At 42.2% G+C, this 27,444-nt stretch overlaps 2 protein-coding genes across 3 annotated transcripts; both read right to left on the bottom strand.

The window, feature by feature from the left end:
• Positions 1-407: 407 nt before the first annotated feature.
• LOC121296108 (dual specificity mitogen-activated protein kinase kinase 6) lies at positions 408-13,579 on the bottom strand. 2 transcript variants are annotated; one of them, XM_041221321.1, is made up of 12 exons: positions 13,442-13,579; positions 6,568-6,634; positions 6,167-6,215; positions 5,886-5,999; positions 5,289-5,408; positions 4,602-4,718; positions 4,240-4,291; positions 3,933-4,060; positions 3,435-3,512; positions 2,744-2,883; positions 1,392-1,437; positions 408-883 (listed from the first exon to the last, which is right to left on the bottom strand). In XM_041221321.1, the coding sequence occupies exons 1-12, from the start codon at positions 13,542-13,544 to the stop codon at positions 806-808; spliced, it is 1,092 nt and encodes a 363-aa protein (XP_041077255.1). In that variant the 5' UTR covers positions 13,545-13,579; the 3' UTR covers positions 408-805. The 2 variants fall into 2 exon arrangements, with proteins under 2 accessions (XP_041077255.1, XP_041077256.1); XM_041221322.1 differs by having other exon boundaries at positions 13,141-13,508.
• A 1,170-nt stretch (positions 13,580-14,749) lies between these two features.
• On the bottom strand, positions 14,750-18,761 carry LOC121296089 (BTB/POZ domain-containing protein 17-like). The gene is made up of 3 exons (XM_041221280.1): positions 18,564-18,761; positions 17,127-17,409; positions 14,750-16,583 (listed from the first exon to the last, which is right to left on the bottom strand). The coding sequence occupies exons 1-3, from the start codon at positions 18,655-18,657 to the stop codon at positions 15,506-15,508; spliced, it is 1,455 nt and encodes a 484-aa protein (XP_041077214.1). The 5' UTR covers positions 18,658-18,761; the 3' UTR covers positions 14,750-15,505.
• Positions 18,762-27,444: the final 8,683 nt, after the last annotated feature.

Below are 27,444 nucleotides of genomic sequence, written 5' to 3'. Positions count from 1 at the left end.
GCTGCAGACTAGACCATGTTAATCTAGAAAGGGTGCGGATAGGGAGTAGCAGATGAAGTTGAATTATTACTGTGTCTGTTGCTACTACCTAATTTGCATTTTAGATAAGCCATTACCATTCGCCATGTGCAGTACACTACAACAAAACCAAAAAAATTTTTTTGGAAACCCCATTTACCAACAACACACTCTAAACATCCTTTTCTGTTTATTTTCTCATATTTATATATATATATATATATATATATATATATATATATATATATATATATATATATATATATATATATATATATATATATATATATATAAAATTTGTAGATGAACATCAGATTCATTTTAGCATGTAATATAAATAATAAAATAACTGATATGACCAACAGATTCTGCACACACATACACACACACACACACACACACACACACACACACACACACACACACACACACACACACACACAACTTCATAACACCTGGGGAGGAGCAAGCTGAGTTTGACTTCTGTTTTGGGAGTGGAGTGGGTCTTGGAAGAAGATATTATTTTAACTGACATCGTCTAAAATCACCTAGAGGGCCCTGGCGTGAGAAACGTCCCTCGTCTAGTCTGCTCTCTGCGCTTGGTGCATTTCAGCACAGCTACCAACCCTTTGCATTCTGTAACGTGTGTCAGTCTCAGCGGCGCGGGTTGTTTTGCCACGCCCCCCCACCTTGCCATGGGTTTCTCTCGGTTTCTGGATTGCGATTGGTGCATAAGTGGAGTAGTCCTGCTTCCCCCAGGCGTGTGTGCGGGGGCCCAGAGGTTCACTTATTCCCCCAGGATTATTTTCACAAAGCTGGCCACGTCAGTCTCACTGGAATCGTGGAGGGTGAAAAAGGGATGTTGCTGTCGGGTTCAGAAAGAACAGTATGTATTATTAATTTAGCCTCTACCACACAGTCCTGCACAGATTAAAGATGATTTGAATTCGATCAAAATACAGTGTGATCTGGGATATGTTAACCAAACGCTCAACACTTATCTACTATTTTCCAACTTCTACAACTGGATCCAGCAATGCTAGACCGGAGTCAGCACCGGAGGTATGGGTTATAGGTTTTTATATGTATTCACATTGGACTATTGGTTGCACACAGATCCTAGCTCACGCTCAGCAATATAAAAACAGACATAGGAAACAGCTTAGAGGCCTGTCATTAGAGGAGCTGGTCTGCCCTCTTGTGGCAGTATGAATGAAGTGCCACATGATCATGATCAGCTCTTGCGCAGTAGTAGCAAATTCCCTACACCTGTAATTAGAGCACAGGGGCACACACAGTATACAGTTATAATAATAATACACACCCCTGAACTGTGGGCTCAGTACACTGGTATTCACAGCAAGGGTACTCACCATGAGCTCTGCATATGTTGGCCTCTCTTTGGAATTCTTCTTTAAGCTGAAAAACAAAAAATGTTTAAAAAAAAAACACCAAGAATGGCTCAAAGTGCTATGCAACAGCAATCTTTTTTTCTATTTCTAGTACGACAAAAGCAAACAAAAAAATCAGTCCCTTGGGTAAACAAAAGGGTGACAATGCCCCGTGTGTCTCTAGCACTGTGTCCTTACTCTGTATCAGGGATGGCAATCAGACTCCTATTGCATAGCAGTTTAACCCATCAAAGGTTTTACTACAAGCTCGATTAATCCCAGTGTATTAGTTAATAAGCTCAGGTGTCTTTTTAAATGCAGGAATTAATCAAACTGCTCTGTAAAAGGAATCTTATTTCCATCCCTGATGTGGCATCTATAGCAAAGGCCTGTATTTTTTACTGGGTATAAAACCACAACATTTGCAAAACGATTCTCCCGGGTGCTTCTGATCAATCACAACAGCGTTCAGCCTCCACCCCATCCTCTGACTAATTTGGGAAAAGTGAGACACAAGGATGCACGCAGCGCACACATATCCTGTCTCCTGGGGTCTGAAGTGCCTGGAGGGCTCAGAGCAAGATAAAGAGCTCCGCTCAGTGAGAAAGAGGGTCTCGCAGTTTGACAGGAACCAGCCCCGAGCAGCAAGGTCAGGAAGAGGGAAGCTCTGTCGGAAGCTCTTGCTGGAACGGGACTCAAGCACACAGCTCCGAGCCAGCATGGTGCAACACATCACCTGCCCCAAATCCCGGACCTCAGCATTTCTCTTACCAGAAAGCCCATTTGAACTCCCCCCCCCCCCCTTAGTTGAATTTTATGGCAAAGTTGTTTCCAGCAAGGACGGCTTTGCTTCAAACTAGACCTGGGGTCAATTACAAACGTAATTGTGCAATTCACAATTAATAACAGTTACAATGGCATTTTTACTTGTAGCTGAGCCTTGGCACACCTGTGTAATTGTAACTATACCCTATACTTGATCGATAACACTTCAATGCTGCATTTTATTTGTCAGGACGATCATTATTCTAGTCTTTTCCACCACTTTTGGTGACCTCATTTGTTTGGAAAAATAATTTACAGCATGTTACTATATTTGTACATGCGATTATTGCCGGTTATTTAGAATAAATAGTGAATTTGTTAAATGTGGGGAGCTGTGTTATTGTAATAAATGCAATTACTGCAGCATAATTGTAACTAATTGAACAAATTAACATATAATAAAATAACAACTCTGCTATAATTGTAACTATAAATTGACCCCAGTTCTGCTCAGGACCCTGGCTGGGGGTGCTCCCCTGTGCAGGTTTCCAGGTCAGGTATCAGCTCACCACTGGGAGGTGAAGTCGGCAAACTCTCCCGAGAACTTGTCGGCTGGGAGCTGTGGGGATGGCTCCTCCACCACCTGCTTCAGCTGCTGGAAGGGCGTGCCCCAGGAATCATAGGGGAACCGCAAAATGGCCAGCTCAATCTGAGGAGAAGGGAGAGAGGGGGAGAGAGAGATCCATCAGACAGGAGCGCACACACCCTGCACTACTACAGGCTAACTATCCATGACTTCAAATCAGGTGAAACTAGACAGAAGTCAAGCAGAAGAGCGCTTTGGGTAGAGCCTTGTCCAGTGTACCAATGAACTCAATTTGCGGCACTAGCGCACTGAAGAAGTCACAAGCCTAAACGTTTGTCTGCTTGACTTAGGGACATATTTTCTAAGCGTTTTCTCCGGTCTTTACTGAACCTAACATAACCAAAGCTGTCTTAAGAACTCCCAAGGTGTCTGTTTGTCATTTTGTACCACAAGATGATTTTTTCTTAATTAAAAAATTCATTAAAAGAGTTAATTAAAAGAATGGAGGAAAGCATTTTGAAAATAAGGCTCCTACATCTTTTAAAGGTACCATTAAAACTAGAGGATGTGTAACATACCACTGAGACTGCAGTGATATGGGCATTAGACAGAGATACAGTACCTTCAGCATGAGAGAGGCGGAGAGGCACAGTGCACACACACAAGGGACTTACCATCGTAATTCCTAAACTCCAGATATCCGATTTCACACTGTAGCCCTGCTGATTGAGCTCCGGGTTTATCCTCTCAGGCTGGAAGTAAAAGCACAGGGAGAATTCTTATACCCGCAGTACTGCAAATTCCAGCAATGAGCAGCACTGGTTAAAAAAAAAAAAAAAAACAGTCCTGCTGGTTCAGAAGACTTGGTGCTGGGTGAGCTGGTTAAGGTGGTGAAGGAAAAAAAAAAACAGGTCCAGTAAAAACCCTTAAAGTGAGCTATTTGTTGTCTACTCTCAAATTCTAAAAACAAATTCATTGCCAGTATACTTTGCCTAGGATTTATTATACCAGCTCATTAAAAGGTCAATGTGTAATTGACCAGACTCTTACCAGCTCACCAGAATTTTCACCAAGGTGACTTGTGATATTTCCCCCCACAAGCGTCTAAACCCTGCTCCACTGACACCAAACCTCTCATGTGTTACTCCCAGATCAAAGACAGTGGGACTCACAGCCATGTAGGGCTTGCAGCCGGCGTCCATCGTCTTGGCAACCGAGTCCACCAAGTAGCCGCTGATCCCAAAATCACACATCTTCACCTGTCCCAGCGTGTTGATCAACACATTAGAGGGCTTGACGTCTGCACAGGAGAGCGAGGAAACAGGGTCAGACTGGCACAGCTCTGGGGAGCTTTCCTGGTGATCAATCAAGCTCAGCAGCTCATTACAACCCCCACAACTACAGTAAATGTAGTGTGTGAAACGAACCGCCTTAAAAAAATCGCTAGACCTGGCAAAGGAGCAGCTAACGGTGGCTCACCTCTGTGGATCACAGACAGCCTGCTGTGTAGATGCTCTAAAGCTTTCACGATCTGCAGAGACACAGAAGAAATGGTTAATGCAATCAGCGTGACATTCCAAAAAACTTAATCTCTGCATGCATAACACACAAACGCAGTACAATCTGATCCTGAATACAACCGCAGGTCTAGCAGGTGTTACATCCAGGGTGACGAATTTAAAAATATATATGATTACCCACAATAAAGTCACACAAATAAAAGGTTACAATGATGAACCAACTACGCCTGCTAGATAAAAAGGGTTACGTGGAAATAGTGTTTGGGAATATGCCGAGTGTTCTCATGGAATCAGAATCAAAGCCCGGGGGGGCAGACTCACAGAGACTGTGATCTTTCCTAAGATATCCTCAGGAATGGCCATGCCTTTCTCGATCACTTGTTTGTAAAACTTGTCCAGCGATGTGTCCATCAGCTCCATGCAGATCCAGACGTCTCCCTGGGGACAGACACAGAGACTGGGTAAGAGGACAGAGTGGACTGGATAGACCGGCATTCGAATGAATACAAATCAACATACAGGATGTCAAATAGAGAATGGCATCTACAATGTGATCATGTTAATGCTTAACAGTAATAGTTTATTAGCTGGCAAAGCAAATATTTTTGTTTAAGAGAGGTTTGAAAGAGTGGGTGCCCAACTAGTTCTATAGGGACTTCCAAATGTCCCAGGTGAAGACAGCTGATTAGCCAACATGGCGATGATTGAGCGTAGAAAGCATTAGATTGTGGAGATATTCACGCCACTCTCTGACTCTCTCAGCCCCATACCACTGTGATGAACTGCTATACCCTGCACTGAAATGTATTTCTATTATGCTTTGTCACTCCCCTAAGGAATTCCACCCTTTGTAGCTAGTATAGGTAGTCAAAATATCACAAGAGGGGAATATGGCGGATAACTACTACTGCGTCGCATTATTTCACTGACTCAACTATCCTGAAGGTCCAGCACGACTTACTACTGGGAAAACTGTACTGATGTGGAGTCCAGAATGCTACACTGTACCTCTCTGAAGAGCGCCCCATAGAACGTGACAGTGAAATGGCAGTCTACTGTCCGCATGGAGATATCCAGATCCATCAGCAGCCTCTTCTGCTCCTGGCTGTTCACAGTCGCTCGGATCCTCTGTGAATTCAAAACACAAAGCAATGGCTGTGATGAGCCAGCCCACCCACAGAAACTGCCACATTTACTGTGTGAGAGGAGAGGCAGTGTGAAGAGGGCTTCAGTCTCGCACTGATCTGCCATATTACTGTTCTACATCCCTAAGAAACAACCTACAGATTGAGGGAGAGTTGGGGGCGTAGAGGGGTAAAGACTGAGGGAGAGTTGGAGGGGGTCTGTTACTGTATACAGGGGTGCAGATTGAAAGAGTTGGGGGCTGTGTTACACTATAGAGGGGTGCAGACTGAGAGAGAGTTGGGGGCTGTGTTGCAGTACAGAGGGGTACAGATTGAAGGAGAGTTGGGGGCTCTTACTGTATAGAGGGATACAGATTGTGGGAGAGTTGGGGGCGCTGTTACAGTACAGATGGAAGAAGACTTGGGGGCTCTGTTAAAGTATAGGGTGGGGGCTCCGACGGAGGCAGACCCAGGTTCTCACCTTCACCGCCATGATCAGGCCGCTGGGAACGTGTCTCATCTTGTCTACCACTCCGTACGCCCCACGGCCCAGCTCACTGATCTGCTCCAGGTCGTCTGCCTTCATCTCAAAGTTCTGATGAGGGAAAAAACACAATAGCAAACCACAAGCCTAATGCACAGTGGGAGGATTTCAGTCCAACTCCCATGAGTGACTTTCCATCTGCCAACATTTTCACCACCTTTTCTACCAATTGATATGAGTTGGAGTATATTGTTAATTGTTTTCTTCTGAGGTCTTACCTTCTCCCCAATCGTGACACAGGCTTTGGAGTCCAAGTCTCTGGGTGGTCTGGAAAGAGAAAGAAGAGACACATTTTAAAATTTCAGAATATCCCTATACACACTTAGTTCAGGATTAATCTGTACCCCTCTATGCTGTAACAGAGCCCCCAGCTCTCCCTCAATCTGCACCCCTCTATACTGGAAAAGAGCCCCCAACTCTCCCTCAATCTGTACCCCACTATGCAGCGGCAGAGCCCCTAACTCTCCCTCAATCTGTACCCCTCTATACATCACTGTAACACAACCCCCCACTCTCACTCAATCTGTACCTCTCTATAGTGTAACACAGCCCCCAGTTCCGCCTCAATCTACATTATTATAGCTCATCTCAGATCAGGTATAAAGCAGAGCTCTCTTACGCTGCGGTTGCAGATGGCTGCTCAAAGACTTCCTTGGGAAGTGTCAGCTTCTTATTCTTCTTTTTGCCTGTGGATGAGAACGAGACAGACAGACACAGTGAGTCAAAGGCATTCGCTGAAACTTTTGTCTACTTAGAAGGTAGCTCATTAAAAAAAGAAAGAAAAGAAAATGAATGCTTAGCATGCAGAACGCAAATTGCAAAAGCATAACAAAGTGTAAAAGCATACACAATTTATATTCCTGTTGCCGTTTTACAGTTTAGCAATACCATCAGAGCAAAGCGTGGAGATCCTCAATACGAATTAAATGCTTGGCTTTCATATACTTGCCTGTAATTTTCTTATTAGCTGAAATGTCAGGAGTGCAGTACACATTATTGTGTTTAACACCTTACCACCTGGGTAATTATGCTTTTCACAACATGACAGTGACCGAGTTCGCCTGCATCAGAACTGCATAGCCCACATTCTCAACAGGGATCTTAGACTTCCACAATAAAAAAATAAAATAAATTCTAATTAAAATAAAAGGCTAAAACTGAGTCCCCTCTGTCACCCAACACAGGAAGTATTTATTAGTACACTAAATCAATAATAAAAACAAACTTACCATTTTACTTTAAGCATCATAAACAATAATAAAAAAAAAACATAAAATAGTATTCATATTAGCTTATCTCCGAGGTTATTCTTGGTCATCTGGATGGCTATTGCCAGACTCATTGACTTGATCGTTTTCGGCATCTTTAACAGCTTGTTCAGTTACAACAAAGCACGTCAGGATAACAAGTAAACTGCAAGCCACTTAATATGAATACGCCTCGTGCAGCCTTCACCTCTGTACACATGAAGCAGGTTTATTAAACAAGTATTTTTATGTAAATTTGTTGATGATTATATATGACAAATGCACTTATTTGGTTGTCAAACAAACAAAAGCCTTGAATGTTTTTGCCCCGCCCCAAGTGTAAAATCAAAAATCCTCCGACAGCACAGAAAAGCTTTGTTTTTCCCCCACAGTGAAAGGCTTCCTAGGATCCCTGCTTATCACACACAGCTGGAGCTCCAGACCATAAACAGTGCAACTGGGACACGTGTTCCTTCACGGCATGCCACAAATCACAGTACACCAGCATGCTTACTGAGAGCTGCTTATAATCCACAGTGCTCCTTGGAAGATGAGAAGCGACTCTTACTGTCTATATTATAAAAACACACAGCCCTGAATTAACACTTCGTCTTCATACTTGACATAAAAAGAGGTTGAAGCACGTGCATCAGTGCTGTTTTTCAATTCCTTTTTAAAATCAATTCTCAATTCCAAACAAATTTATTTTAACGCACACTAATATATATATATTATATAGTAACAGGGCGAACAGCCCTGTTCCGTTTGTTTGTTTTTAGAATGGGGTCTCCCTCTCCACCTGTGTTATTTTGTATTTGTTTATTGTATTGAGTTTATTGTGTGTGTGTGTATATATATATATGACTGCGGAACGCAGTGTGTTTTGTTATTGTTTTGACGGCGTAGCTGTGCGTGCATAGCAAACAGACAGGTGCACAACAGGTAGAATTTATAGAAACAAGACATGGTTGGAAACGTTGCAGCCCTCGAACCACCTCCTAACGGCTAGCAGCAGAGAAATCCTCTGTTTCCAAAAGGCACCATCTCTGGTATTTTCACATAAAGGAACACGTGCAGAGTGCCAAGAACAAGAAGGGTTAAAGACAGGGAGTTACATCATGAGATCAGCTGGGGCTGAGCAATGAAGTTTAGAAATGCACACATACACTTACAGCATCACAGACCCTCAGATGTTGCCATTAGCCAATTTTTTTTCAGAACGGATAAAAAAGCATCATACAAAGCTACCAAACCATAAGTAAACAACACAAACATTTCAACGTAGGGGGCTTGTAAACATTCTCGGTTCTAATTTGTGGTTTTTATTCCTTTGTGCTAATGGATAAATAGCTTCAGGCCCAAAGCGGTCTACCAAACATCACACTATAATAACATAAGCAGGCATTCTGTACACAGTATATGTTTGCACCTCTTTATTACCAGGAAATCCTCTATACAAACCAACCCAGAAATACACTTACTGTACAAGCAAGTTTTCATAGAAATAGTTTGTTTTTGTTAAGTATCGCCTGATGAGTTCATTGTTTAATCAACCTGTGTTTGTTTTAATTACATTACTTGCACTACCTACCTTTTACCAGATGTGAACAAGAGAAAGAATACAGAGTATCGAACACTACTGTACAATAATAGCCCTGAAGTGGAGCAATCTCTTACTATAATGGGCTGCGGGTTGAAAAGGTTACAACAGCAGCAATTAAATGCTGTGCAGTTACCAAGAGACAATGAAATTCCAACCTGTAGCAGGGGGAGATCTGTGCCGACTCTGCTGGCGTGTTCACAGTGTTGCAGAAAGAGTGCAGCAGTCATCCAATAACTGCCTGTCAGTCATGGCAGTGACACAGGGAGGTGGGAAAGGGGGTGTGTGGACTTTCCCTCTCTCTGAATGGCTGGGAGGCGGGTCTTGGGGAGATTGTTAGCCCTATAAGATAATGCTCTACTGTTTCCTCATGTCTGCCCTTTTAGACGCGCTGAATGTGTGGAAGCGCAGGTCGTGATCAAGAACCAGCGGGGAGGAAGAAGCAACTTAACAGCAAGACAGTGACAGCAGGGAACCCTTGGGCAGACCCCGGAATATTGTGTAGAGCAGGCTAGTGAGCCGGTAGCGTAGGTCGGTGATCCGGGTCGTGCGGGTAGCGGCGACCGGGATATCACTGCCAAGTGCAGCACCTTTTATTTGTAGTTTTATTTTCCCTTTGCCTTCTATTTTTGAATCAGTGTTTGGAGCACCTGCAAGCGCACCTGCACCCTGAACTGTTTACCATTGCTTGGTATTCCTGTGGTTCTGTTTACCATAGTTGGTAAGCAGACCATGGACAACAGCGCCCTCTGCGGGCTAAAGAAACAAACACACTTGAAAATAAAACTGGGACCTGTGTGGTGTTTTCAAGTACACCTGTCCTTCTCCTGTGTCAGTGAATTACCCACCACCCATACACACAACCTAAAAAGGATGGGGGTGCAAAATAAGCAAGTACTTGAGGTTTTGAATGACTAAGGAAGTAGACTTACTCTGCTGCAGATAATGTAGAAATATTACAGAGTTACACCCCCTGGCTTTTACAACATGCCTATACAGGCAGAGAAAACCATATTGCAGTAGTGGCAAATGCATGATGTTCATGAAGTAAGTGCATGAAGTAATCAAATATGTAACTGATAACTGTCGTCAACAATCAATGCGTTGAGAACACTTCATTTCAAAAGCAAGAAGAAAACTGGACCAGAAAGGGCACTCGGACGATTAATTCATCAATAACCGTTTTATTGATTTTTATTTTATAATAAAATTAGAAATAAAAATCAGGATACAAGCGGGTTAATCAGCTCGTTTCCGAATCGCTACGATACCTTAACAGTTTGCTTTTGTTTTTCTCTTGGGTATTAAAAAAAAATAAAATAAATAGTGCAAAAAGTTACTACAGCTTTAAATTGTCACATTGTCTCTACTCGGGGTCTTGTATGCTGATTCTGCTCAACCTAACAGCAGTGTTGAAAAGAGAGCACTGGCTCACCACAGTCCACTACAGTTAGTCAATCTCCCTTCTAATGTAAAGAAAACAAAGCCCTGCTACATCCAATCTTAACTGTCCTACCACTGAGGCGCCCTGCATTGGCTAGCAGTTACAGTCAATCCTGTCCCTTCCACTTGGCCAGGTCCCTCCCCTCCCCTCTCCTCCTGGCCTCTGCTCTGCTCTGCTGAGAATTCCAGGAATTTTGAGTATTTTTCAATGGAATTCCATGGCTGCCTGAAGGCTGATTCAGAGAGGCCTCTAAGTAACTGCGAGTTCCTAAACTTTCCAAGACAGCGCCTGCCTCCCGAACCAGCCAGCCATTCTCAAGCCAAAGCACCCGGCTTCATTTTAGATTAGTTTCAAATTAATGTCTGTATTCGAGCTAGTTTCACAATTGGTGCAGACAAAACTGAATATTTTAGCATAAAAAATCCCAGGGAACTGATATAATATAAACTACAGTATTATTACTGCACCAGCGCAAAAGAATGTACTTGTAACAACAACTTAATTCTCTCTCTTGCAGACCCCCTTGTCTGGCAGTGCTCCAACATGACGTAGCCCCACACTTGCATTCATGATCATACAGAATATTCCTGAAAACTCACCTATGATCAAGCATACATGGGGTAAAGCAACTTTAATCTTTGTAATACAAAATATGTTTTTTTAAATAAATGTATGTCTGGTATAAAACTGTGCTTTAAAAAGAAAAAAGTCAATGGCACTGAAATGTATTACAATGTATATTTCTGTAAAAAATAAAGAGGAATATGACAATTCCATCAAGAAGAAAATGTGCGTCCATTGCATGATAAAACCATCTCTGTATTTCTGTAAATTCTCTGATTGGCCAAGAGAGTCTTGCTCATATATAAACTTCTTTATACAGATTCTTGCAGGTGAGGCAGAGAACCACACAGCTGTTACCAAACCTGTTACAGAATTGGCTGAGTTACAGCATGCTTCACTGGGAAAGTGCTGGACATCTGCATGGGGGGCTGAAGGGATTGGCGAATGCTTGCTATGGGTTTGGGAAATCCTAAAGGGAATAAAGAGATTAAACTGGGAATCCTCGAAATGAAAGTTACACTGTTGCTGTAGAAGGAAGGTGTCTGCAGTCCTTGCTGCAAGCAAAACATTTGACCACGGTGCAAACAAAGCATTGATTTCTTATGAAGAGAAAGTACGTATTGCATAGCAGTTCTTTATAGTGGACCCAACACCTGCAAAACCCCCTGCAAAAAAAAAAAAAACCACACACACAGCTTTCTGTTACCAACGGGAACAAAATACATACACAAGCAGAACATACGTGATAGAATTCGCAACCCAGAAGGAATCCTGCAGCTTGTTGGAACAACAAACTGGATAATTCTGTTACTGCAGCAGAAACCCCTAGCACTGGAACGCGACCAACGGTTACCCTGCAGAAAGGGGATTTAGGCATGGTGCTGTGACAACGAGGGTTATTTACATGACAACAGAGTTGGGATTGAGTATCTCAGGGGTAAGAAGAGTGCTGGGCTGCAGCTTTGAAGATAAGGATCAAGCACAACAGGCCCACTAATGTTTCAAAGGCAATCTGCATATTACCACAGACAATTCTACAAATCCATCAATACAGCATGCTGTATTGAAAATGCACCCTCTCCAAGCATCCACAATCACATATCTTCAGTAACATTAAATGACACAAGGTTGGTGTGTGGGACTGACTATATCATCTCTCCCCCTGAGGGACTGAGAAAGAATACATACGCGTTTCTCCCACCGGGTGTAATCACGTTTGTCTTCATCTGCACATCACCCTAGTACATTGCTTTGCAGTACGAATGCAACCCAGTTCCCCCGTGGAGTGGCACATTCCAGTCACACTGACGCAGTTGGAGAGACGGACGGATGGCGTCACCTGTTCGTTCTACCAGCGTTTACACGCACACCACTATATTTAAATCCCATTTACTTTTTTTTTTTCTTTAAATAAGTTACCATCTCTAACATACTAAGGTATTACTCTATTATATATAAAAATACAAACAAGTTTCTCAAAATATCGCTTTCACGTGTAACCCTGCCCTGTAAGCGTACGCGCTTCCGTGCCGATTACATGCTATACTTGAAATTGCACAAGTTATACAAGGACAATAATATTAATGCGTGCATATTAAAAATTGCTAATCTTTTCAGATTTGAAGTCGCCCTTCCGAAACAGTGTTTTATGTTTGTTGCGAGGCGGCTATTTTTAGGCTGTTATTTTTTGCAAAGCCCACTTATATTATTTACAGCTGAAACAACGCGTGCACGACGAGACGTTTGAACTAGAAATGTTTGATTTCCAGCTGCGCACACGAACTGACAAAAAGAAATGCATAAAACAATACATGTGCGCATTTCTTTTTGCGAACATTTCATTTAGAGCAACGGTTTATTAAGGGTTCATAGTTACAGTCGGTCAGAAATCAGTTTCACATATAAAAATAAAGTTCAGGTCCACCAAAAAAAAAAGTTTCCAAATGCATGATTCACCATGCAATTACAGTACATAAATGTCATATATGTTAAACAAATTTGGGATTAGTATAATAGGTTTTCACAGCTAATTTTGAAGGCTGTAGCATATTATTCTATATGGGAGTCCCTGGCAATGCAAAAATATAGCAGGATGGCTCCCGTAGAACGCAAATAACGTCAACAAATATACAGCTGAACTACTGCAAGCTTCGTCTTACCAGGAACTCCCGCTGTGTAAAAGGGCACCACCTAAACAGGAAATGCAGCTGACCCTTGCAAAAACTCAAAACTTCAAAATGCAATGGCAAATAGTGAGCTGCACCCATGCATGTAGCACGGCATGCAATCCTGCTTGCATTAATTCAGAATTGCACAGATCACTCTTTCTAATCTTACCTCCCTTTGACACAGACATTTCCCCGTTGCTTTGATGAGGGGGAGGGGAATCACAAAGACTTTGCCTTCTTTCTCTCTGTCTCTCCCTCCCTCTCCCTTTCTCTGACTGGAGCTTCAGTGGAAAGCTTTGCAACAAAAAAATGCAAAAATGCAGGCTCCGATCTTCATGCAACTGGAGGTTTTCCGGGTGTGGGCTGCAGGTCTCCGTGCAGAGAGCGAAAGTAGAAATGCACACCTTGCAAAACAGGCTGGAAAGAGGAATTTTTTGATTGCACTGCAAGGAAAGCTCAGCTGCACTTACATGATGGGCCAAGGATAGCAGCTGAAAGCTCCAAACTTGGATCGCTGAGAGTCTGTGTGAACAGACGTCTTTCCTGCACGTAACGCAAGGCACTATGGGGCATGTAGTTTTATCGACAAAATAAATACCTTTTCAGAACGTGCACACACCTACGCTGTTAAAATATAGATGTCTGATATAAAAGTATATTTAGTCAATATACAGTGACCTTACACAGTCATTTGACCCTCAGTCGCTGTGATAATCATGCAATTATGTATTTTTATTTTAAAGTTTATTGTAAAGTTTTTATTCTAGCTTGTGTTTTTGTGTGATGGTTTAGGTAAGGTGAGGAGGGTTCAGTTTGCAGTCTGCTGTTTGCATAAAGGCTTGTTGCAAAGCGAATCACGTGATTGTGTCTGTGCGTTTCCTGTGTGTAATTACAGCAAGGCCTGAGTATGGACAGGCCTGATAGTAGTTTAGACTCAAACATGTATACATTAGTCTGCGTCAAATATGAGCCTTGTTTTGCAGTTAATACTTAAAACTTGCTTTTTGCAGTGATTTTGAGTTGTGTCATTGCTGCATTTTCTTAGCAAAATTATCAAGCATGATTTGGTATCTGTACAAAACCTTTATCACATTACAATGCAAGCTATTTTAAACATGTTGCTTCCCTCAAGAGCCTTTTTAAAGTTAAAAAAAAAAAAAAAAAAAAACTGTTTGGTATTCACTAGGATTTGTGGTTTAATATAAATGATTAACAAGTAAACCTTCTTTTTTTAACTCTAAAACGTTGTGACTTGAATGTATCTGTATGACAATCTAAGCTTCCCGTTTTTATCAATGGGGGGGACAAGTGTAAAGTTGTCCTCTTAGAGGAAACAGAGATGTACCAGTAATGCTTCACACTGAACACTAGATGGCAGCGTTTACTTGTAAAGCGAGCACACAGGGCAAGTGCAGCGTATAGCCAGTCCAGACCAGCACAGATAACAGCCACTGTTAGTGACACCTTAAAGAAGCAAGGAGGTGTTGGGGCTAATGTCCCATTGTGGCTTTTAAAAATAGCAAACACATTCTCAAATCAACATACTCCAAATCGTAATTTCTGAAAGACTACCTTAGCAATAGGTGTGAGCAGCTGACTTGGCCCTGTTTGTCATGGGCCTGCACTGCAGAGGGCAACGTGTCTTCTGTCCAGTATGACATGTGAAAACAGGTGCTGAGATCTGGAGACATATTTTTATTACCAACACAAAGCAGCACACTGCAGACACAGACTGAGAGAAAGAGCTCTTTATTGACAACACAAAGCAGCACACTGCAGACTGAGCTCTCATAGAGAAGCAGAGAAAGGGTTAACATACAGTAATAATAATAATAATAATAATAATAATAATAATAATAATAATAATAATAATAATAATGATGCTTGGCTTGTTGTCCACTTCATTTTTTTTGTAGCTGTCAAAACCATGTTGTAATCCATGGTTTTTGTCATCTTGCATAGTCATGTGATCAATGAGTCACATGCTCACAGCTCCTGACTGAAAACATGTTTCCTCCGGTATGCTGGGCTCAACAACGCCATTGTTATTATCTAGACTATATATACCAAACTGGAGAATCCCATATTAAAGTTTGCCATGGTATTTTTACACAGTATTTTTGCAGTTCTGCAGTGCTTTTCCAGAGGCTATACTATGCATTTACTTTACCCTGGTTTGCCATGTTTATTAGTATTCTATACCATACCTCTCTATTCTTTACAATGCCTAATTGTCTGTTACCATGCTGTCACCGTGCTTTATTACACTTTGCTATGCTTTTACTGTGGAAGACTTTTATAAGGGATGGTTATTGTTTAAAAATCCAGAAATTCAAATGACATTTGGCATTGAGAACCATTATGGCAATATAGTGGTCCAAGATGGCAGTTCAGTGGCTCTTTAAAAAGGGGTTAGGGTAGCAGAAAGGAAGCTGCAATGCAATTCCAAAAGCAATGGTACTGTACAGCAGTGGCGTCTGCGGCTGCATTTGTGTAGGTGAGTGTGTGAGGGGAGGAGCAGGGGGAGGCAGGAATCACTTCTTGGCCTTGATGAGGGAGTGGTAAATGGGCTTGATGATGATGTGCAGGTGCATGGCGCTCTCGATGAGGTACTCGGAGGCTAGTCGCTGCAGGTCTGCCTGTGCCATGAAGTCGCCACCCTCCTCCGTGCTTTGGTGGAAGTTGTAGACGTGGCGCACCACCACCTTGCCCTGCTGGCGCGCCGCCACGATCACCGTCTTCTGGAAGCTGACGCCCGCGAAGTCCACGCTGGAGGTGGCCGGGGTGACGATGATCCGGGGGCGCCTTTCCTCCGCCCTCATCCCCTGCATCGCCCCATGCTCTGCTGTGTACACCCGCCGCAGGCTCACGGGCAGCCAGCGTGGGGAGAACAAGGCATTCCACGTGATCTTTTTGGCAGAATCGTGGCCGCTGGGGCCCAGCTGGGTCTGGAAGCTCATGCTACGGTCATCTCTGGTGGGGTTGTTAATGAGCCAGGGGGAGCCCCAGGCTGGGGAGAGGTAGTTCCGGGGCATGAAGAGGCTGCAGTTGACGTTGAAATACTTGGCGAACTGGAGAGGTGAGGCCGAGTGGAACTGGAAAGCCATGAAAAGCAGGTCCCGGACCGAGTCATGGTACTTGAGCAGGACAAGGGACTGCTTCTGCAAGCGGAAGAGTTTCTCGGGGGGGATCATGGCGTAGCGCACCGAACGCAGTGCGCTCTCAATGGTCGTCCCCCTGGGCTGGTTGCGCCCAATCCAGCTCTCCAGAGCCCCAAAGAGCTCCAGCTCGCTCTGCAGGATCAGGTCGGAGCGCTGGAGCAGAGAAAGCAGCAGGTCATCGCTCACTGCCCCCCATTCCACACTCTGGAAGACCGAGGACAGGTTCCAGGACAGGTACTGCAGGCAGCTGTCCCTCAGCCCCACGTCCCCGATGCGCATGGCGTAGTCGTACCAGCTGACCACGTGGCCCTGCGGGGAGTCGCTGACCAGATGTTGGGTCATATAGTGACTCAACCCCTCCTGCAGAGCTGACACGCGGTATTTACTGGCCAGCTTGTGTAGTGGGATGGCTTGCTCCAGCATGACTGTGATCTCCCCACAGTACAGATACCTGGAAACAGAAGGCTGTTATTAATCAGAAGCTGCTGTGAAAAGTTATCAGAATGAAGTGTCAAAGACCACTGCAGGTACAGTCTTTATGCTTATGCTATTATCTGCAATGCCACTAGATGGCACTCCAGCACCATGGTCAGTATTGTTTTCTTGCTTTTTCAAATTTAGGGCACGATATCCCACCGCCCTGTTTATTATACAAGTCTGACTTTTGGGTCAACCCTTATAAATATGTAGTACACAAGTCTACCTAGATAGTTTCGTATATATATATAAATAAGGTGCTGAAACAGATGTAGACAAATAATTGTATTGAGTAAGGAATATGGTATAGCTAGAGCTACCACCCCTTAAAGGGATTGTCACTTACTGATGAGCTGTATTTACATTATAATACAGAATAAAAATTCATCATATAATATGCATTAATCAAATAATAATTAGCACCAGACATTTCAGACAGAGCTGTGTATAGGCTGTGTGTCACTGTGCTTGACATTACAGATGTGCTGTGTGTCACTGTGTGTGGAGCTGACAGTACCTGATGAACTTGTCGAAGACAGCGGCACAGTCGTCTGTCTCTCTCAGGATCAGTTCACTGGAGTTGCGGTGTTGCAGCAGCCCTTCGAAGACCTCGCTCTGCAGGGAGAGCACCAGCGAGTGTGCCTGGAACACCTTCACCTCATCCGAGTGCAGCGTCTCCACGCGCAGGGCCATGTCGCTGCCGTTGCCATGAGCCAGCAGAGCCTCCAGCCGCTGCACCAGCATCAGGGAGTGGTTAATCAGGGCCCTGCTGCCCTCAGGGAGAGCTTCCAGCTTCTGAACTGCAGGAGGCACAACACGGACACCCTCATATACACACTGTATATATCAAGGATACATCATCAACTTTCGTGAAGTACGGAATACATCTGTTCATTAATGTATTGATTTTAAAACAAAAAAAGCTGTCCTCCACTCACCTTTGCATTGAGTACCAATCAATGGCAATTGACTTCCACGTTGAGTGTTTTAAAAGCAGATTGAAAGCTAATTTTCCTGCAGTACAGCAGTAAAAATATTAGACCCCCAGGTGAGAGGAAAATTCACTTCCAATCTGCTTTTAAAAAGTCAACATGGAAGTCAGTTGCCATTGATTGGTACTCAATTGTAAAGGTGAGTGGAGGACAGTTTTTTTTTGTTGTTTTAATGAGGACATTAGCTGATCCAAGACACATGACAGACACAGTAATACTTTATTACCCAGTTGTAGTTGCTGCCCAGCATACAGATCATACTGCACTTAACAAAGGCACTGATGGCTGTTAAATACAATTAAATACAAATTACAACCTTGGCACCCCTGTCCCTTAGATCACATGATCAGTGATTAGCAGCAGGGGTCCACAGTGTACTAGACAGCTGCATCCCCTCCACCTCTTTAAACTGATTAAAAAAAAAAAAAAAAACAAACAGACAGAACAGACAGGCTCTGTGCTCGCAGTTACTCCAAAGAGATGCAATGTTTCATTTACATGTCTACTTACAGCACTGGTCTCTGTCCAGGAAAGCGGAGATCTCTTAGAGAGGGAAAGTGATAGACAAAGCTACAAAAATCCCTTTGTCTTCCAGCAGGGTGTGCTGCGAGCACACTGAGAATTACATTATTTTGCAGAAACTGGAGATGAGCACACATGTATAGAGTACATGGATCTTATTATGGCTTCCTCTTTTAGGTGCTACTGGTTATCTTTGAGTGTATTCAACAGTGTACCACTTGGCAGCGGTGCTATTGAAAGAGAATAATAATGAGATCATTGAAAAAGCCAGTCTGTATTTTGCTGTTATTTCCCGCCCTTGCAACAGAACTCTAAACAAAGCTAATAAACTTCACTGGTTGTAATTAGATAGATAGATAGATAGATAGATAGATAGATAGATAGATAGATAGATAGATAGATAGATATGCAGTTGAATTAACAAAGGAATAGTACTGTACCTCCACTAGCTGTTAGAATCTGAAAGCAGAAGACTACGAAAAGGACCACCCACTGGATTCGAGCTGGAATTCTTCTCTGAAACATGATGGCCATTTCTCTGTTTTATTTCTTCTTCCTTCCTTTCTTTCTTTCTTTCTTTCAGTTTGTTCTCCTAGCCCCTGAGGCGTGTGGCTCTCGCTAGTCCCAGACCCTCACTCTTTGTGTAGGAAGCTGGTCCTTACAGGCAAATCGCAGTGCAGCGGACCCATTGATTGGTGGAATCTGAAAGGGCAGTTGCTAAGGCAACCACTTTGATTTTGACTGTCCCTTTTCAATGTTGTGCCATATCGATCAGCAGCCAACTTCTGAGGAATGCAGTGAATGGACTCTTTAATAAATGCCATTTATTTTGAACATGCAACTTCTAGCAGAATCTTTATTTTTTTATGTATGCAAAATTGTGACTTTGGTCCCAGTACAGGACAACATTGAAATGTGTTGAATGCACATTGTATCTATGGATATATATTTTCAATGTGTCCCTGGGATATGCAGTGCATATGTGTCGTCTTCCTGTATCCTCATGTGCAAATCGTAATAAGAAATATTATGCAATATAGGAACTTAATATCTTTTGCATGTGTGTGTGAAAAGTGATCCTGTTTTCCACTGTCTCATTAAAGTCTCTTGGCTTATCACTGCTATGGTGACATGGTAAATTTAGTCATGTAGGATTCAAATTAGCTGGAGCGAGAGGGTGTTAAATTGTAGTTCAGCAGCTTGCAAATGTGTGATCATCTAAAATTAGGAAACTAGGGCCAAAGAGGGAACTCAGACATTCAGATAAGGAATACAGGCAACTGTTTATGCAATGGCTAATGCCTCCAGATTTGCGACACCTTTTTCTCCTAATGAAGGTGCATATATGATTATTTATCCTTACTTCATAAAGTCACTGGTACAGATATGGTACTGCAATGGATTACCAGTGTGTACTGGTTCTTCACAGTTTTTTTTAATAGTTTTTTTTTAAATATAGCCATGTTTTTTTATTGTTGTTTTTTTTTAAATTTATGGGTCAAGCCAATAAATCGTATTGCTGGAGAGATAAAAGGTTTTGGGAAAGGAGAAGTTAATTTCAGGCAGTATAGTTTATGATTTAATGAACACATGTACCTGGTTCTTTACAATGTGACCTCTCATGCTAGTCTCTGTTTTATTAAAAAACACTTTTTAAGGTACAATACTGTGCAATAAACTTTAAAAAAAAATGCATTTAATCTATGCATTGATATTCGCACTGATTTCCTGTACTTTGGCTGCGCTTGTTTCTGGATTGGAGGGACAGGACTGGAAATGAACCCATTGTGGCTGAAATCACTCCCCTATATAATTCTAATTCTAATAATTGTAATATTATCCCTTCCCCTGAGCTGAAAACATGATGACATTAGTCAATGTTAAACTGCTGGATGAAGAAGGAGCATAGAAGGGGGGGTCTCTATTTAGAAAAGGAGTATGGGAAATAATACTCAGATGAATAACATTTTTAAACATTGGATGTGAGTCAGCTACAATTATATAGCAGTGCATGTATGTGTGAGTGTGTCAGATACAGCGTATCTCTTGACAAAGAGAATCAGAATACAGTGATAGAATGATCTATTGCAGATTAAAACATGCCTGAATTATAATGAGGAATGAATATGTCCCCCCCATCCCTATCTGACCTTTGTAGTACACAGACAGCCAATTTTGAATCTTTACAGTGCTGTGCCTTCACATTTCCATATACAATGGTCTCTGAGGTCATATTATACAGTATAGTATATTAGTATGAATAAAATATGGAAATATATCAAACCAAATCCTTGTGTGTGATGATAATGACAATAAAGATTGTAGAAGATCTATTCATCTGCAATGATTTATTGCAATGATTGCTGTCTCCCCAGTGCAAGCAGGATAAAACATGGTAATGAAATGAAAACTGGTCTCAAGGCTCTTTGTAAACCTGCGCAGTTTGACATATTTTCCCAGGATTGCAGCACACTTAGAGTTCAATCCACTGTCATGAAATCTCATGAAGAAGTCATTAACAATAAAATATTCTGCAACAAACAAAGCAGAGCTCTCATAGCAAGGAAAAGTGATGGACACAGCTACGTACTCCCTTTGTCTTCCAGCAGGGTGTGCTGCAGAGCACACTGAAAATTATATTATTATGCAGAAACTGGACATGAGCACACATGGACAGCGTACATGGATATTGTTGTGACTTCTGCTTTGAGTGTATTCAACTACGTACCACTTGGAAGTGGTGCTATTGAAAGAGAATAAGAATGAGATAATTGGGAAAGCCAGTCTGTGGTTTTTTTCTGTTTTTTCTCTCCCTTGTGGGTACTCTCTTTGGATAAATACTAATAAAATATTATACAACAAACATCATATTACGGTAAATTCAGAAATGAGCCCCATTCCTAAATCCTCCACCATCCTGCCCGTTGAGGTCAAAATGAGGTACAGCATCCTTCTAAACCCCTGATGTGTTTTTGGTTGAAGGACGCAGTCACCACTGCTGCGTTGTGGATCTGTTTGCTGTCCCTAGATCAGACCTTCCCACAAGCTTCTTTCACATCAACTACTTGAGCTGGCCACTAGAGGGCAGGAACTTCACATCTCCTTGACAGGACTAACAAAGACTTGCAGAGCCTAATAAATACAATACAATAGAATATGATCACATTTCTTCCTGGTTTTTGTTATCACTGTTAACCAGAGATCAAATCGACCGTGCTGCAGTGGCCCCTGCTGAGCAGCTTCCTGATGAGCTTGACCCTTGCAGGGATGGTCTTTTTTCCTCCAGGGGCTGGTGGCTCTCCAGCATTGATGGTTGAGCTCCTCGGTGTAAAGCAGAGACTGGCTTTGCACTGGGATGGGAGGACTCCCACTGACCTGCAATTCTCCTGAGCTCTTGCTACGGCATTAAACAGATCTGAGATTTTCAATTTGGTAGGAAGTGACTGTAAAAAAAAAAAAAGAAGAGAACATCAAGTTAGTAAGCGCTAAATGATGGTGCTGTGGTGAAAATGATAAAGTATAGCTACCACGGGGTCATGAGCATTCATATTCCAATTCAACCAATACTCCTGTTTTTAGCTATGCTTACTGACACAATTACATACTACAGACAGTGTAGCCCAACCTACTGAACCTCAGAGATCAAACAAACCCACACAGTTTGCCCTAGGGATTCTAGGACTGACTATGCTGCAATAGCTGGTAACTGCACAGGGCATTACAAGCCCTTGAGTGTTTCAATTAAGCAATAAGAAGCACACAGCAGAATTAACCTGGGATCATAAAAAGCAGTAGCTTGGAACGGACTCCAGTTTGGCTGTTTTAACTAAACAAGGCTGTATTATATGGAAATAGCAGGAGTTAAGTATGTACATGCCAGCACTATTTTGATAAGAATCTGTGGTTTTGGTTTAGAATAAGAATAATCTGCTTATTTTTTTCTGTCACAGTTCATAATCCTTGACTTTGTGTTGCGCTATTACCTAACAGAGAACACACGCTATTAATGAAAACAAATTATATACAGTGCCATGTGTCTTAAAGCATTGTGAAAGCAGGAGCAAGCCTGGTAAGGCATGTGCAAGCATGGGACAGTGTGTACCATGAAGTATGGGAACAACAGATCATTGAATTGGACCATTTGTCAATCTCTAATTCTTTCTCCCTCAGACAGATCCAGAGTAGGAGGCCTGAAACAATAGGCAGTGTTGAATCTAGTGTTGGGGAGTCTGTCTTTGTGTGTGTGTGTGTGTGTGTGTGTGTGTGTGTGTGTGTGTGTGTGTGTGTGTGTGTGTGTGTGTGTGTGTGTGTGTGTGTGTGTGTGTGTGTGTGTGTGTCATATCTGCACTTTGTAATCTCCTCCATTCTAAAACAAATGCAATAAACATATGCACTGTAATTCAGTTTCAATAAGATGTATTTGAATTCGATTTGAAACTTTGCTTACTGAAATAGATTTCTCAGGGCTGTATTCCTAAAGCAGCAGAATGCTGGTAAATGACTGCTGCAGTGCATTTGGTGATATGGAGAGGTTCTCAATCCAGGCAGTGCTTCGGCAGTGATAGCAGGCAGGGTGTGGTCTGACTGTGAAGTGCTCATTTTACAAACTGCTCCCATCATTTTTTTTTTTTTTTTTTAATGCACAGCCTTGGCTCTATGTCATCAGATTTTCTGCCCTGTTTCTCCGAGCAAACATCTTTTGCAAGGTTCAGGGCTGCGGGTCAGTGCACAGCCGCAGCGCTTTGCAAACATAGCTACTGTGAGGCATCCCTCTCTCTGTCTCTCTCTCTCCTCATTGCCTCCTCTACCCTTTCTTTTCTCTTTCAAACTCAAATTAAAAACCTATTATTTGACTCGGCATTATACATGTCTTCCCAATGTAAATATATGAAATATATAGATGTGGGTGATGGAGGGGGGTGATGCTGGGATGCCAGAATCACTGTCGAGCCCTCTTAAGGTGTTGTGGGCTGGTCGACGAAACACTAAGGATGGAAGGTGCCCACTTGAAGACCCCAGAGAAGTACCCTAATCAGCTCAGTCCAGACAGTTATCATGCTGATGCGCTAGGGAGGCCGCACTGTGGTTGATCCCTGGAGCCAGCATTGCAGCTGTTGTGTGTGCTGATGCGCCAGGGAGGGAAAATAGGCTGATCCCAGCATTACACTTCAGCAATCAACATCATGCAGAAGGATATCTACATCATCAGATGGAAGGAAACGCAGATGGATCACATTAGTTTACAGTAAAAGAAACCATGTCTTAGTTGGTGCTTATCTTGGCATCAGATAAGTATGAAGTTTTAACACCTACTCTCATGTAATGGAACATTTTTTTTTATCAAATATATACAAAGTTATACTAAAATAAGCCAAGAAAATGAACCTCAGCTTAGCTCAACATCACTTCTATTTCTCTTTCTGTCTCTCTTGGTTTTATTGAATACTACTCAGGTTATGGAACAGGTCTGGTATTTATTATTGTATTAATTAATGTATCGATGATAATAAAATTGATAATTACATTAACTACACTATATTTGATAAATATAAATATTTGATCTATTACTATTGACAAAGCTTTTGAAAGAATATTTTAATGCTGATAAAATGCTGCTTTACATTCACAGCACTAACAGTCTAGAACAGCTCCTGCTGAATTTATTGTATAAAAACTTTGAAAAACCATTCTCTAAATGACATTAGAGCTGTAAGTAAAAGTGTTACTCTGAGCAAAGTCCTGCCTGCGCCCCTCTCCTCCACCCTCTCTCTGCCTTGCAAGGGCTCCCCTCATCTCTCTGTCTGCGATTCCTCCAGCAATACTCAGAAAGAGTGGTACAGTAAATAAAAGTCGCCCCTGCTCCCTCTCTATCTTCCTTCCTCCATTCTTATCTTCTCTTTATCTGTTCTCCCTCACTCTCTCTCTCTTTTCCCCATCACTCACTTTACATCCCCTGCCATACTCTGTAAACACACCCAGTGATTTATTTCCCAAAGCACAGCAAAGCCATAACAGAACCGCCAGAGGCCAAGTTTAATGAGCTCTGATGTGATTCTGTGTTTCAGAATATTTTACTACAGTACAGGTAGGTGCATGTGGCTGCTTTTAAATGCAGCTTAAAGTAAGAGTAGGTGTAGAAGGGGTTTTACCATCATCAATCTTACAACACTTGCTTATACTAATACTCCTTCGAGGGCCCCAGTTTAATAACTTTTTGTGTATGTTCAAAACCTTCCACTGCTTGGAATAGTGAAAAGAGTCTTTGCTGTCACCTGCTTTTCCAGCCAATAAACCCCAATGAGGATTTCGGCATGACAGAAGCATCTTGAATAAGCCGCCACCCGTCTTTGGCAGGCACAGAGGTTCAGTACCTCTGGTGACCGGTTAATCCAGGTTTCGCTACTGCAATGCCAAGGGAATAGTTGCTCACCAACTGGACAATAATAATGTATGTATATACAGCTATGCCCCCTGCTGGAGACATTTACACACAGCTTCATCCATAACTTCAATACGCTCAATCAGAATGCTAAGGTAAAAGCACAATCTTTTGTGCGCTCCATACATAGAGAGGCCAATACAAGATGGCAATGCATTTATTGTAGGGTAGTATATACCTTAACAACAACAACAACAACAAATCTTAATTAGTGCATGCTTTTCTGTCCATGAACCAGCTGGTGCCAAATTATCCTAACTGCATAAACACACTGAATGCAAATCTTTCAATACAGCCACAACAATCATAAATTGCATATTAGAAATGTTTAATTAGGGAAATCTCAAATGTGGTGCTGACAGAAAAATAATGCAAATGTGAGCTGAACACACTCTTACAGTGAGAGGAGCAATTGAAATATACGTTGCATTTGCTTTGGGGCATTAACAAGCAGCCGCAGGAGACAGGTTTAAAATAACCATGCAATTAAAATCATGAAGGGGTCAGACTGATCTGTAACAGCTGCATGAAACCAGCCCAGCAACTTGGTTTACTTTGGGAAACTCCGCTCCCATCATCTGAACTTCATTACGGGGAATGAATGTTCACAACATGCCTTGGTGCCCCTGGCTGTTTACACAGCACATGAGAATCACAGGAAAATGACAGGGTTGTGAATAGCACAGATAATGTGTGCACCGCTGAATAGAAAATAATAAAGCCAAAATGAATCCATCTTAGCACCTTGAGGGGAGAAAACATGAATAATATATACACTAATGCTGCAAATACATGAACTACCAAATTCAGTACAGTGTACAGAACACAAATGGGATTATAAATGCTTCAAATTCAATAGAGAACTCAGTACTGGGGATTTGAAAGCCAGAGAATTCTATATAGTATAGAGAACTCAGTACTGGGGATCCGAGAGCCAGCGAATTATATACAGTATAGAGAATTCAGTGCTGGGGATCTGAGATCAATATACATTCTTCAATTAGAGAATTTTTCAGTGGCACTATAATTTCATGAAGTCCCCAAGGATACTGTTGGGAAGAATGACTCTTGTCCTGAATGGGTGAGCTGTCTTACTGTAGAATTCCTAAGAGTCATGTGGTATGTGAATATACATGAAAGCCCACGAATCACCCCTCTCTATTTCTGTCTCACGCACATATTCCCTATTCCCACTCCTCAGCAGTTCAGATTAACAAGCTCAGTGTTGCTGAGCACGGCTGGCTTGTCTCAGTGAGAAGTGTTTGCCATTGCTCTGCTCTTTTGTAATCGAAAGCTGAGCTTCATTATCTGCCTGTAATAGAGGGGAGCAGAGCCTGTACTAATCAATTGAACATATACATCACAGTGATCATTGCAGATCATTGTCACTGTGATCTTCAAGGAGGGTACACATTCCGATCAGTACCTTCTGTCTGCAGTGCACCATACACCAGTGCACCAAGGGGGAGGGGGGGGGGGGGGGGGGGGGGGGTCATCATGTAGAGTGTTTACAGTAATATCTGCAACCCTGATAAAGTGCTAATAAGTTACTAACGCAAATGGTCAATTAATACATTAGTTTCAAATAAACCAGTGCGTATTTGATAAGGGTATAGTGGGGGGGTGTTTGACTCATCTCTGCTGTATGCTTTGGTACCATAGCAACCTTGTTCAACCGAAAATTAAAAGGTCACCGTTCCCTCGACTGTTTTACTTTCCTGAGAGAGCAGTGCTTTCCCACCTGCTGGGGTGTTGCACAACTGTAATGCTAGTTCCTGCGTTCAGCCCAGGGGGCCCGCACACAACTTAATGGAGAGTGATGCGAGGAAATTGAGAAGACTGAGGCACACAATGGACTGTAACAAGCCAGTGTGCCCAGGTTCTAGGGGGAGTAATTCACTTTGGTTTGTGCCTAACTAAAATGAAATGTATGTGAGGGCTTTGATCAAATATAATCAGAAATACATATGTATGGATGCCTCTGTATTGGATAAGTTTTAGTTTATAAGAGCAACCTTGACACCTTCACTGTAATGTCCGGAATAGGAGGCCAGGTTTCTTGCAAAGCGGCCTGAGATGCTTGCATATGGAGAACGCTATATAAATTAAACTGGTATTGGTGGGTATGGTAGATGTGACCCATTAAGAAAACAATTAAATACTGTTATAATGAAAACTAAAACATCCCAAGCAATACATAGATCCATTCATTAATGTGTTGATTTCAAAACATGAAAAGCTATATATCATTCAGCTTTAGAAATTCAGTACTAACCAATGCTAATTAACTTCCACGGTTTGAAAGTGGATTGGAAGTGGATTTTCTTCTCATCCAGGGCACTGACTTTTTTACACCTCAAATCATATCTGTTAATTATTGAAAAGTGAAACCACGAGGGAGCAATGGGGAGCATCCTTGTGGGAGATTCCGAGAGAAAATAAGTCTTTTCACATTAACGGCATAGCATCTTTGAACAACAGGGAGTGCTCCTCACCAAACTTTTAGCATGTGGACTTTAACCATCATATGTTTTCATTTTCTCTGTTGATCAACTATATTTATCAGTCTTTTTTATATATTTAAGAGGCTGGTAATTGATGGGTAAACATTGCAGGAATACATGTAGGTTAAAAGCTGCAAGTGAAACCCAGACATAAAAGAGATAAATGTATAGAGTTACAGTACGTGTTTAAAAGTGTTCTGACATCCTTGGTGACCAGGATATGTGAAACCTGGTAATGATACCACTTAGGGTACGAGAGTACCTTAATCTATCACACTGTGACCCACTTTTGTGTCACTTCTGGACTCTGATTGGTTGGGATAAAGAATGCTCTGAAGCTTCCACCAAAATTTGGTCAACATTTCTTTTAAAGTCTTG

Source organism: Polyodon spathula, chromosome 21 (genome assembly GCF_017654505.1).
Source record: "Polyodon spathula isolate WHYD16114869_AA chromosome 21, ASM1765450v1, whole genome shotgun sequence".
Lineage (NCBI taxonomy): Eukaryota > Metazoa > Chordata > Actinopteri > Acipenseriformes > Polyodontidae > Polyodon > Polyodon spathula.
The sequence above is the reverse complement of the archived record's forward strand: the minus strand, read 5'-3'. Positions and strand labels throughout refer to the sequence as shown.

Bases quoted from the DNA above. Each gene is read 5' to 3' on its own strand.
- LOC121296108 (XM_041221321.1), bottom strand. From the start codon at position 13,544: ATGCCCCATAGTGCCTTGCGTTACGTGCAGGAAAGACGTCTGTTCACA. The intron at 6,000-6,166 runs GTAAGACCTCAG...TTCCCTCATCAG, and splicing joins GTGTCACGATTGGGGAGAAG to AACTTTGAGATGAAGGCAGA. The intron at 4,719-5,288 runs GTACAGTGTAGC...GTCTGTCCCCAG, and splicing joins ATGGGGCGCTCTTCAGAGAG to GGAGACGTCTGGATCTGCAT.
- LOC121296089 (XM_041221280.1), bottom strand. From the start codon at position 18,657: ATGGCCATCATGTTTCAGAGAAGAATTCCAGCTCGAATCCAGTGGGTG. The intron at 17,410-18,563 runs GTACAGTACTAT...TGCCTCCTGCAG, and splicing joins GATTCTAACAGCTAGTGGAG to TTCAGAAGCTGGAAGCTCTC. The intron at 16,584-17,126 runs GTACTGTCAGCT...TTCTGTTTCCAG, and splicing joins GTCTTCGACAAGTTCATCAG to GTATCTGTACTGTGGGGAGA.